The following is a 12,953-nucleotide window of genomic DNA, read 5'->3' on the forward strand; positions in this document are numbered from 1 at the left end:
ACGCGCACGCCTGGCTAACGCGAGCGCGCAGAATGGAGAAATTTGCAGCGACGCGTGCGCGTGCTTGATGCGTACGCGTGGACGACGCGTACGCGTGACAAGGAAATTTGCCAAATGACGCGCATGTGTGACTGACCCGTACGCGTGACCTGCGCGATCTGCAGAAATAATAGAAAATGCTGGGGGCAATTTCGGGCCGCGTTTTGACCCAGTTTTCGGCCCAGAAACACAGAATAAAGCCAAGGAACATGTAGAGACTCAACACAGACATTCACATCTCATTCGGATAGTTTTTTAGTTTTTAGATCTGAATCTAGAGAGAGAATTAATCTTCCTCTAGTTTTTCTTTACATTCATAGTTATTGCTTTTGCTTTTGGATATTGAAGAGTCATCACCTCCGTTGAAGAGAGATATCTAGTTTGTTTCCTTACTCTTTTATTTATTTATTCTATATTCTTAATTCTTGTTTAGAGTGGTAATTGGATTATTTTCATGGATTTTTAATGCAAAGGATTACTTTTACTTTTAATTAATTTGAATATCTATTTTATTTAAATTATCATGTCTCTTTTCTATTCCAAACTCCCAATAACAAAGATGGTATCCATGTCAATAGAGTAGATCCCCTCCTTGACATGGGGGTTGATTAAGAGGAGACACTTGAGTTGGAATGCTTAAGTGGTTAGTTAAATTGGAAGTTGTTGGCTAATTCTGTATTTACTAACGCTAGACCTTCCTAAGGGAGAGGACTAGGATTTGCAAATAAGAGTTAGCTCAATCACTTGACTTTCCTTTATTTAGTAAGGGTTAACTAAGTGAAAATAACAACCTTTTTATACTACACTTGAGAAAATTCCAACAAGGATAGAACTTCCAATTAATCATTCCCCCAGTCAAGGCTTTTTATTTTGAATACTATAAATTTCTTTTTATTTTCATTGCACTTAATTATAATTATTTATTTTTTGTCATTCAACTCTCAAAATTCTCGAAAAACTCCTGAGTAATTACTAAGCACCCTTTCTAGTATTTTTATTCTAAACTTTTTGTGACAACCTTTCTAAATTGATGAGGCGGATTTTTGCTGGTTAAGAGCTATACTCGCAACGCTATTCTATTATATTATAATCTCTTAATTGGTCTAACTTCTGCCACGCATCAACTAGCTACCATTATTCAGGTGGATTCGTTCTCTTTAGACCCCATTCCTATTATTTTTCTGTTTTCTGCCTGTTTATTTATCTGTTCTCTTGTTCTAGTTGCATTATCATTTGCATTGATGTCTTAAAAGTTGTAAAATATTCCATATATCTCTCACCTTGCTTAGATGAAAATTTTTATTGAAAAGAATTGAGAGATGCATGAATTTCAAGTTTAAAATAAGATTAGTTTAATTAGTTTGATGTGGTGTCCTTTGCTTTTGTTTTCTGAATGTATGATTAAACAATGCATATTTGAAATTGAAATTTTAGAATGTTAGCTCTTGAAAGAATAAGGAAGAAGGAAAAGTATTATTGATAATCTGAAAAATCTAAAAATTGATTCTTAAAGCAAGAAAAAGCAGCAAAAAGCAAAAGAAAAAAGCATGTTGCAAATAGAAAAAAAATATATAGCATGCAAAAAAGAAAAAAATAAAAAGCAGAAAAATCCATTACTACCCAAAAATGCAGGAAAAGGATGGCAGATTGAAAAAGCCAATATCCCTTTAAACCAAAAGACAAGGGTAAAAGGACACAAGGCTTTGAGCATTAATGGATAGGAGGGCCCAAAGGAATAAAATTCTGGCCTAAGCGGCTAAACCAGGATGTCCCTAACCATATGCTTGTGGCTTGAAGCTGTCAAGTGAAAAGCTTGAGACTGAGCAGTTAAAGTCGTGGTCCAAAGCAAAAAGAGTATGCTTAAGAACTCTGGACACCTCTATCTGGGGACTCAAGCAAAGCTGAGTCACAATCTGAAAAGGTTCACCCAGTTAATGTGTCTGTGGCATTATTGTATCTAGTGGTAATATTGGAAAACAAGGTGCCTAGGGTCATGGCCAAGACTCTAAAAGCTGTGTTCAAGAATCAAAATAAACTTAACTAAGAGACTCAATAATATTATAAGGTCCCACATCGGTTGGGGAGAGGAACGAAGCATGCCTTATAAGGGTGTGGATACCTCTCCCTAGCATGACGCATTTTGACGAGTGAGTGTGGGGGGCTTTGGCTATCATCCCTATCATCAAAGGCAAAACCGTGAGGCCTTGTGTGCCAAAGCAGACAATATCGTGCTAGCGGGTGGTCTGGGCTGTTACAAATATCATCTGGATTCTAAGTTCCTAAGGATGCCAATATCTCTGAGTTTCAATGGATAGTGAGATGCCAAAACTATTCAGAAGCAAAAAGCTACAAAGTCCCGCTCATTTGATTATAACACAGCTTCATTCGAAACTTAGAAATTTATTGTATCTTAATTTTCTTTGTATCCTACTGTGTTTTTAGTTGCTTGGGGACAGGCAACGGTTTAAGTTTCGTGTTGTGATGAGCGGATATTGATGACTTACATTATCTACCTCTTTTTCCTATCTAAAAGGACAATAAAAAGATCATAATCTCATTGAATCAATGTAATTTCATGAACCAAATGATAAATATTATGGTATATTGCTTTGAAATGGGTTTGTGTTGAATTTCAGGTGAAAATAGCAACAAAAAGGGAAGGAAAAAACAAATAAAGCTGGGCATGTGAAGCTGGGCGTGCCACTTGATACAAATGCCACGATTTTGTATGGGCGTGGCACGCCAACATTAGGGCGTGGCATGCCAGTTGGTAATTCCAGAAAGGAGTTCTTGAAGCTTTAACAAGGGCGTGGCACGCCAGGAGCCAGGCATGGCACGCCAATTACATTTTTCAGAGAGCAAGATTGAAGGCCACAAAAGGGGCGTGGCACGCCAACCCCATTGATGAGCGGATAATTTATACGCTTTCTGGCATTGTTTTTAGAAGAATCTAGTTACTTTTAGGGATGTTTTCATTAGTTTTTAAGTTAAATTCACATTTCTGGACTTTACTATGAGTTTGTGTGTTTTTCTGTGATTTCAGGTATTTTCTGGCTGAAATTGAGGGACTTGAGCAAAAATCAGATTCAGAGGTTGAAGAAGGACTGCTGATGCTGTTGGATTCTGACCTCACTGCACTCAAAGTGGATTTTCTAGAGCTACAAAACTCAAAAAGGCACGCTTCCAATTGCGTTGGAAAGTAGATATCCAGGGCTTTCCAGAAATATATAATAGTCCATACTTTGGCCGAGTTTAGATGACGTAAAAGGGCGTTGAACGCCAGTTCTACGCTGCTGTTTGGAGTTAAACGCCAGAAACACGTCACAAGCCAGAGTTGAACGCCAGAAATACGTTACAAACTGGCGTTCAACTCCAAGATTGACCTCTACACGTGTAACATTCAAGCTCAGCCCAAGCACACACCAAGTGGGCCCCGGAAATGGATTTATGCATCAATTACTTACTTCTGTAAACCCTAGTAACTAGTTTAGTATAAATATGACTTTTTACTATTGTATTAGACATCTTTGATCAGTTTTATGCTATCTTAGACTTTCATGGGGGCTGGCCATTCGGCCATGCCTAAACCATTATCACTTAGGTATTTTCATACGGTAGAGTTTCTGCACTCCATAGATTAAGGTGTGGAGCTCTGCTGTTCCTCAAAGATTAATGCAAAGTACTACTGTTTTTCTATTCAATTCAACTTATTCTGCTTCTAAGATATTCATTCACACTTCAACCTGAATGTGATGAACGTGACAATCATCATCATTCCCCCACGAACGCGTGCCTGACAACCACTTCCGTTCCACCTTAGATTGAATGAGTATCTCTTGGATCTCTCAATCAGAATCTTCGTGGTATAAGCTAGATTGATGGCGGCATTCATGAGAGTCCGAAAAGTCTAAACCTTGTCTGTGGTATTCCGAGTAGGACTCTGGGATTAAATGACTGTGACAAACTTCAAACTTGCAAGTGCTGGGCATAGTGACAGACGCAAAAGGAGGGTGAATCCTATTCCAGTATGATCGAGAACCTCAGATAATTAGCCGTGCTGTGACAGAGCATTTGGACCATTTTCACAAGAGGATGGAATGCAGCCATTGACAAGGGTGATGCCTCCAGACGATTAGCCATGCAGTGACAGCGCATCGGACCATTTTCCAGAGAGGATAAAAAGTAGCCATTGACAATGGTGATGTCCTTACATAAAGCCAGCCATGGAAAGGAGTAAGACTGATTGGATGAAGACAGCAGGAAAGTAGAGGTTCAGAGGAACGAAAAGCATCTCTATACACTTATCTGAAATTCTCACCAATGATATACATAAGTGTTTCTATCCTTATTTTCTATCTATTTATTATTAATATTCGAAAACTCCATAACTATTTGATATCCGCCTGACTGAGATTTACAAGGTGACCATAGCTTGCTTCAAGCCGACAATCTCCGTGGGATCGACCCTTACTCACGTATGGTTTATTACTTGGACGACCCAGTGCACTTGCTGGTTAGTTGTATCGAAGTTGTGAATGAAAAACGATTTATTAAGACGTGCGTACAAGTTTTTAGCGCCATTTCCTGAGATCACAATTTCGTGCACCACCCATCATACACAATGGGCATGCCACTTGAACTTGTGGGCGTGGCACGCCAGTTCACTAATCCAGAAGGGGATAAACACTTGGGCATGCCACTTGGTATCGAAGGCGTGGCTGCCAACTTTAACCCAACACCTGGGCGTGCCACTTGGGACTCTAGGCGTGGCACGCTAGGCTTGAAGGAGTGCAAACCAACATGGGCGTGCCACTTGAACATCAAGGCGTGGCACGCCAGTTCAAGTTTCCAAAAGAAGAAGGTGAAGGTCCAATACTTGGGCGTGCCACTTAAGGTCGAAGGCGTGGCACGCCAGCTATCATCTTTAACTTGGGCGTGCCACTTGAGTCCCTGGAGTGGCACGCCAATGCTGAAGAAAGCTAAGCATCAACATTGGCCACTTGGTGTCGAAGGCGTGGCACGCCAACCTCATCAACCAAAAAAAAGGAGACTGGGCGTGCCACTTGAGCTTTAAGGCGTGGCACGCCAAAGCCAGATAACCATGGGCGTGCCACCTGAATACTGGGTGTGGCATGCCAGCTACTAGAACAAGGGTACCATGCATAGAATACATGGGCGTGGCACGCCAGTTATGTTTTCCAGAGAAGTGATGAAAGCTTACCATGGGCGTGGCACGCCATGTACTGGGCGTGGCGCACCAGTTATGTTTTCCAAAGAAGTGATGAAAGCTTTCCATGGGCGTGGCACGCAAGTATTAAATTCTAGGGAGGAAGATGAAGTGCATACAATGGGCGTGGCACGCCAGATCTTGGACGTGCCACGCCAGTTCAAAACTCCAGAGAAGATGAACAAGAGGGAAGAGCCTGGGCGTACCACTTGAGCTCGAAGGCGTGGGACGCCAGGCTAACCAAGTTAAAAGAAGGCCCTGGGCGGGCCACTTGGGTTCGAAGGCGTGGCACGCCAGGGATGATAATGCAAGGTACATGCCACTTGAGGAGCTGGGCATGGCGCACCAAGCCAAACTTAGTTGCTAGGCATGGCACGGCACTTGAACGCCAGCCACATGCCAAGCTTGAGGAGTCACGCTTATTGAGTTTCTTTTTCCCTCCAGCTGTAATTTTCTTTTCTCTTTACTGAAAAAGGGGTTGGGAAGGTAGCTTTTGGATTGACAATTTGTAGTTTTACTTTTACACTTCACTTCATCTCTTCCATTTCTTGTACTTTTCTCTAAGCTATGAGTAGCTAAATTCCCTCTCATTGGGAGAGGGAGCTCTGTTGTACTTGATGGATTAATGATAGTGAATTTCTTCTTCTCTTCATTTTCTGTTTGATTTTCTAGAAGGAATTTCATTCTTCATGCTACTGTTTAATCATCTTGGGAAAGAGGTTGAATACAAAATAGGATTCATGGGAACCTTGGAAAAGAAAACATGAAATCATGCTTGAAATCCCTTCTCACAATTGAGTAGATCTGGGTTTTGGGATTGGATATAGTGACATAATTTCACCCACTATTTGGATCTATGAGGATGTGTGGTATAATCAGGGACCAAGCATATCTCTCTTTATGAGCAATTAGACCAAGGAATTGGCTGATTATCAAGATTTGAGAGACTGAATCACCAAGGGATTAGGGTTCAATCAATCATGATTGCCAAGAGGTCAATGAGTTGCATGATTGAAGATGAGATGAGCTGGATTTAATCCAAAGAGAGCAACATCTCCTAATCCCAATGAATTTCCCCTATTCTTATCTTCCATATTCTTTATAGCTTTCTTTACATTCTATCATTCCCCATTCCCATTTATAATTTAGTCATTTATGTTCCAGCACTTTACATTCTTGTTATTTACTTTTCTGCACTTTACTGCTTCTCTTTACTTTTGAGTTATTTACATTTCAGTTCATTTAGAATTCTGCAATCACAATCTATATTGCTCAGCTTGACTAATTCACCCATTGATTAAAATTGCTCAAACCTACTAATGTCTGTGTATTCGACCCCACTCCTAGTGGGTTATTATTTGATGATATTTTTGGTGCTCTTGCCAAAAGAACGGATTCATTATTTTATATGGGGAGTGAATTCCGGTCATCAAGTTTTATGGCGCTGTTTTCGGGGATTGGTTTGAATTTGACAATGATTAAATTGATGGGTAGCTAGATTAAGCAATCTTAATTACCCTCCTAATTCCTTTAATTTTAGTTCCTAATTTTCGTCTTTTTCATTTGATTATTTCAGCTGTTCATTGTCTATATTTCCTTTTTTTTACTACTCTATTAACTGTTTGATTAATTGCATCAACCAAACTAACCATAAGTCTTAACAAGAGTGATTCCTTCACTTGTCCTCTGCTTATTGTTTATTGAATGTATGACAGGTAGAAGAGGAGAAACTTTATCCTCTTTTGATAGTGAACCTGAGAGGATCTTCCTTAGACTAAGGAGGGAAGCAAGAGGCAAAGGAATAGTTGGAGAGGAAGTAGTAGAGGAAGATCTGGGAGTCACTATGGAGGAAGAGGTGCATACCCATGTTGGGGAAGATGCTGGCAATCATACTGGGCAAGAGAGGAGAGTTCTAGGCTCATACATTAATCCAAACCCAGGAAACTGTGGAAGTAGTATTCTAAAACCAACAATTCATGCTAACAACTTTGAGTTAAAGTCTCAACTCATCACACTTGTTCAAAACAATTGCTCATTTGGAGGGAGTGCCCAAAAAAACCCCAACCAATATCTAACCACATTCTTGAGGATTTGTGACACTGTAAAGTCAAATGGTGTACACCCTGACACCTACAAACTACTTTTGTATCCCTTTTCTCTTAGAGATAAAGCATCAAAGTGGTTAGAAGCATTTCCTAAGGAAAGTTTGGCAACTTGGGATGATGTTGTGAACAAATTCCTAGCAAGATTCTACCCTCCACAAAGAGTCAATAGATTGAGAACTGAGGTGCAAACCTTTAGACAACAAGATGGTGAAACTCGTTTTGAGGCCTGGGAGAGATTCAAAGACTTGACACGGAGGTGCCCTCCGGACATGTTCAATGAATGGGTACCACTGCATATCTTTTATGAAGGGCTGTTATATGAAGCAAAGAAAGCTGTAGACCACTCCTCAGGAGGTTCTTTCAACAAGAAGAAGACAATTGAAGAGGCCATAGATGTCGTAAAAACTGTTGCCGACAATGAGTATTTCTATGCCTCTAATAGAACTAAAAATAGAGGAGTGATGGAGCTTAATTCTATGGATGCCTTGTTAGCCCAATACAAAGTGATCACTGCACAACTGGCGGCTCTAACCAAGAAGATGGAGAAGAACCAAGTCTCAGCTGTCCAAACTCAAGCGCCTCCACAAGAAGAAGATACACCTGAAGTTGAATGTGAATGGGAGCAAGCTAACTATGTGAATAATCCTTCTAGACCACCATATGATCCCAATGCTAAGACATATAACCCTAGGTTGGAAGAACTACCCTAATTCTGGGTTGGAAAATCAACAAAACCACAGCCAAGATCACAAACTATACCACTCCAACCAATACAACAACCACAACTCCAACCATCAATCAAGCAACAATAGACCCTACCACAACTCTCAGAATACACCCTACCACAACTCACAAAATGCACCATACCATTCCACCCAACAACCACACAACAACCACCCTCAAGATACATTGTCCTCAACCATGCAACCATGTGATATCAGCAGCAACTTTACGAAATTGGAGGCTGCTATAGCAAAACTAATAGGGACTATTTCCACTGTTTTAGAGAGACAAATGCAAGCTGACAAAAAGATAGATGCAAACCAAGAGGAGTTCAGATCCAACATAAGGAACCAAAGAGCAGCAATTTCAAAACTGGAAGCACAACTAGGGAGCTTGTCTAAACAGATACCAATGCTTACACATACATTCCCTAGTGATACCATGGCCAACCCAAGAGGAAAATGCAAGGCCATCAAACTAAGAAGTGGGAAGGTTGTGGAGGAAGCATTTCCAAGTCAAAACAACCAAGAAGAAGAAGCTGCAAATGAATCTGAAACCAAGAAAGAAGAAGAGACCCCTGCACCATTCCCACCAAAGCAAGTCTTAAATCCTTATGTGCCAAAAGTACCCTATCCACCAAGGCTGAAGAAGGATGGAAAAGACAGCCAGTTTTCTAGGTTCTTGAAAATTTTTAAGAAGCTCCAAATCAACATACCCTTTGCTGAGGCATTGGAGAAAATGCCACTCTATGCCAAGTTTTTAAAGGAGCTCATGACAAGGAAAAAAAACTGGGGAGAAAAGAAAACTATAGTGCTCACATAGGAATGTAGTGCTATCATACGAAAGAAGCTTCCCCAAAAGATGAAAGATTTTAGGAGCTTTTAAATTCCCAGCATCATAGGGGATATCATAATTGAGAAAGCATTATGTGATCTAGGAGCTAGCATCAACCTCATGTCCTTGGCCATGATGAAAAGAATGAGAATTGAAGAGGCCAAACGAACAAGAATGGCACTTTAATTAGCTGATAGAACATTCAAGTTTCCTCATGGGGTAGTGGAATATTTGCTGATAAAAGTAGGAGAGTTTATCGTTCCAACTGATTTTGTTGTGCTAGATATGGAGGAAGAGGTTAACACATCAATCATCCTACGAAGGCCATTCCTAGCTACTGTTGTTGCCATAACTGATGTTCAAAAAGGAGAGTTAGTCTTGAGACTGCATGAAGAGATAATGGTGTTTAATATTTTCAAGGCAATGAGTTACCCAAAGGAATCCATTGGTGAATGCATGATGGTGGACACCATGGAAAAGCTAGTTCAAGGAGTCATGGAAGAAGAACAATATGAAAAAGTTATGGAACTAGAGCAACAAGCATTAGGTGGAGAATTTCCACAAGAGATCATAGAAGATTCAATCATGTTGAACCAGACAAGTAATAAGGAAGTGGAGGTACCAAAGCTAGAGTTGAAAGCTCTACCTCCAAGCTTGAAATATGCTTACTTGGGTGACAACAACACATACCCAGTCATCATTAATTCAAGCTTGAATGAGGTACAAGAAGAGGAACTTATCCATGTGCTGAAGCAACAAAAGGATGCGATAGGATGGACACTTGCAGATCTAAAGGAGATTAGTCCCTCAATGTGTATGCATAAAATCCTCCTTGAGGAAGATACCAAGCCCTCAAGACAGCAAGAAAGAAGAGTAAATCAAACAATGAATGAAGTGGTCCAAAAAGAAGTGTTGAAGTTAAGGTAAACAGGGGTGATCTACCCATTCTCAGACAGCCCTTGGGTAAGCCAAGTGCAAGTAGTCCCTAAGAAGGGATGGATCATTGTTGTACCAAATGAGAAGAATGGATTGATACCAATAAGGACAGTGACTGGCTGGCGCATGTGCATAGATTATAGGAAGCTTAATGAAGCCACCAGGAAGGATCACTTCCTCTTACCTTTCTTGGACCAGATGCTAGAAAGACTTGCGGGACATGAATACTATTGCTTCTTGGACGGATATTCTGGCTACAACCAAATAGTTGTACAACCCAAAGACCAAGAGAAGACCTCCTTTACTTGTCCTTATGGCGTCTTTGCTTATAGGAGAATGCCCTTTGGATTGTGCAATGCACCTGCAACATTCCAAAGGTGCGCTCTCCATATTTTCTGACATGATTGAAAAATATATTGAAGTGTTTATGGATGACTTCTCTTTATTTGGTGATTCATATTCTAAGTGCTTGCACCACCTTGCCTTGTTGCTAAAGAGATGCCAAGAAACCAACCTAGTTCTCAACTGGGAGAAGTGTCACTTTATGGTCATAGAAAGGGTGGTTCATGGTCACAAAATCTCTAAGAAAGGCATAGAGGTGGACAAGGCCAAGCTAGAAGTGATTGAAAAATTACCCCTACCTTGTAATGTTAAAGCAATTAGAAGTTTCCTAGGACATGTTGGGTTTTATAGAAGGTTCATTAGAGATTTTTCAAAGATTGCCAAACCTCTAAGTAACTTGCTTGTCTCTAATGTACCTTTTATCTTTGATAGATAATGCATGCTAGCCTTTGATGAGCTTAAAAATAGACTTTCCTCTGCACCTATCATAGCACCACCTAGCTGGGATTTACCATTTGAATTGATATGTGATGCATCAGACTTTGCTGTTGGTGTTGTTTTAGGACAGAGGAGGGATAAGCTGCTACATGTTATTTATTATGCTAGCAAAGTTCTTAATGAGAATCAAAAGAACTACACCACTACAGAGAAGGAACTTCTTGCCATAGTTTTTGCATTTGATAAGTTTAGATCATATCTTATTGGTTCTAAAGTCATTGTGTTTACTGACCATGGAGCCCATAAATATTTTCTTACCAAACAAGAATCCAAGCCTAGATTGATAAGGTGGATCTTGCTACTCCAAGAGTTCAATATTGAAACTAAGGATAGAAGTGGAGCAGAGAACAAAGTGGCTGACCACTTATCAAGAATACGACAAGAAGAAGATGAAGCACACCAACTTGCAGTGAATGAAAGCTTTCCTGATGAGCAGTTGATGATGATCCAAGAAGCCCCCTGGTTTGCAGATATAGCTAATTTCAAGGGTATTGGAGAACTACCCACCCACATCAACAAGCATATGAGGAGAAAGCTACTCAATGATGCTAAACACTACATTTGGGATGAGCCCTACTTGTTCAAAAAGTGTGCTGATGGGATCTTGAGAAGGTGTATTCCCCATGAGGAAGGACAAGAAGTCCTCTGGCAATGCCATGGATCTACATATGGAGGCCATTTTAGTGGAGAAAGAACTGTAGCCAAGGTACTGCAGTGTGGGTTCTTTTGGCTTACAATATTCAAGGATGCAAAGGAATTGGTGACAAGATGCAATGAGTGCCAAAGAGCTGGAAACCTGCCCAAGAAAAATGAGATGCCACAGAGGTTCATCATGGAGTTGGAGCTGTTTGATGTATAGGGGATTGATTTCATGGGACCATTCCCATTCCTTTCCTCATACTCGAACAACTATATATTAGTGGCTGTGGATTATGTGTCAAAGTGGGTAGAGGTCATAGCTACATCAACAAATGACAACAAAGTGATGATTAATTTTTTTATGAAGAATATATTCAACAGATGTGGGGTTCCAAGAGCTCTTATAAGTGATGGGGGGCTCACTTTTGCAACAAGAAACTTGAGACAATCCTCCTTAAATATGGTGTCAAGCACAAAGTGGCAACCCCATACCATCCACAAACCAATGGTCAAGCTGAAATTTCAAATAGAGAGCTCAAGAGAATCCTTGAGAAGACTATTGGAAACTCAAGAAAAGATTGGTCCAAGAAGCTGGATGATGCATTGTGGGCCTATAAAACATCTTTCAAGACACCTATTAGCATGTCTCCATACCAATTGGTGTTTGGAAAAGCTTGCCATCTACCAATAGAGCTTGAACATAGAGTATTTTGGGCTCTAAAAATGTTGAACTTTGATAATCAAGCCGCTGGGGAAAGAAGGCTACTACAACTCAATGAGCTAGAAGAATTCAGAAATCAAGCTTATGAGAATACCAAGATTTACAAGAAAAACACAAATAAATGGCATGATCAAAAGCTAGCAAGAAGAGAGTTTGTAGAAGGTCAAAAAGTGCTGCTATACAATTCAAGGCTCAAGTTCTTCCCAGGGAAGCTAAAGTCAAGATGGTCTGGACCCTTCACAATCCTCAAGGTGTCCCCGTATAGTCATGTAGAGCTTATGGAGGACAAGACACAGAGGACTTTCACTGTCAATAGCCACAGGCTCAAGCACTACTTGGGGAACACATTGGATGAAAAGAGAGTGAGCTATAACCTCAACTGAGGAGGAAGGAACGTCAAGCTACTGACGTTAAAAAAGCGCTAGTTGGGAGGCACCCCAACACTCGTATCCTTTAATTTTTTCTTGCTTTCTAAAAGTATTTTATGATTGTGAATTTAGGTAGTTTAAATTTCAGTCTCTAAGTTAGTTGATTAGTTGATAGTTCTGTGGTTTATCTTTAGTTTACTGGGAGTGCAGGATTACATGATACACTAATTGAGGTTGAATCATTTGGCTGAGAACTAGCTAAAAAGCTAAGTTTGGTGTGGCCATTAAACCACTTAATTTAGGCTTATAACAAATTGGATTAATGTAAAGCTGGAAGTAAGCCCAAAATTAAGTTTGGTGTGGCCACCACCATAGGAAATTTACACAGCAAGCCCAACATATTTGAAGTTTGAAAGCATTTAGTGAATTGATGGGAGCATAAATAATTAGTTTATTGCATACGTATGAATTGGAAGTGGAAAGGTGTGAATAGATTAATTCCAATCATAATGTATATCATA

At 40.2% G+C, this 12,953-nt stretch overlaps 1 protein-coding gene across 1 annotated transcript; it reads left to right on the plus strand.

The window, feature by feature from the left end:
- The first annotated feature begins 12,066 nt into the window (after positions 1 to 12,066).
- On the plus strand, positions 12,067 to 12,447 carry LOC112770099 (uncharacterized). The gene has a single exon (XM_025814519.1). The coding sequence runs from the start codon at positions 12,067 to 12,069 to the stop codon at positions 12,445 to 12,447; it is 381 nt and encodes a 126-aa protein (XP_025670304.1).
- The last annotated feature ends 506 nt before the right edge of the window (positions 12,448 to 12,953 follow it).

This window comes from Arachis hypogaea, chromosome 18 (assembly GCF_003086295.3).
Source record: "Arachis hypogaea cultivar Tifrunner chromosome 18, arahy.Tifrunner.gnm2.J5K5, whole genome shotgun sequence".
Taxonomy (NCBI): domain Eukaryota; kingdom Viridiplantae; phylum Streptophyta; class Magnoliopsida; order Fabales; family Fabaceae; genus Arachis; species Arachis hypogaea.

Coding starts and splice junctions, on each gene's coding strand:
- LOC112770099 (XM_025814519.1), top strand. CDS start 12,067: ATGTTGAACTTTGATAATCAAGCCGCTGGGGAAAGAAGGCTACTACAA.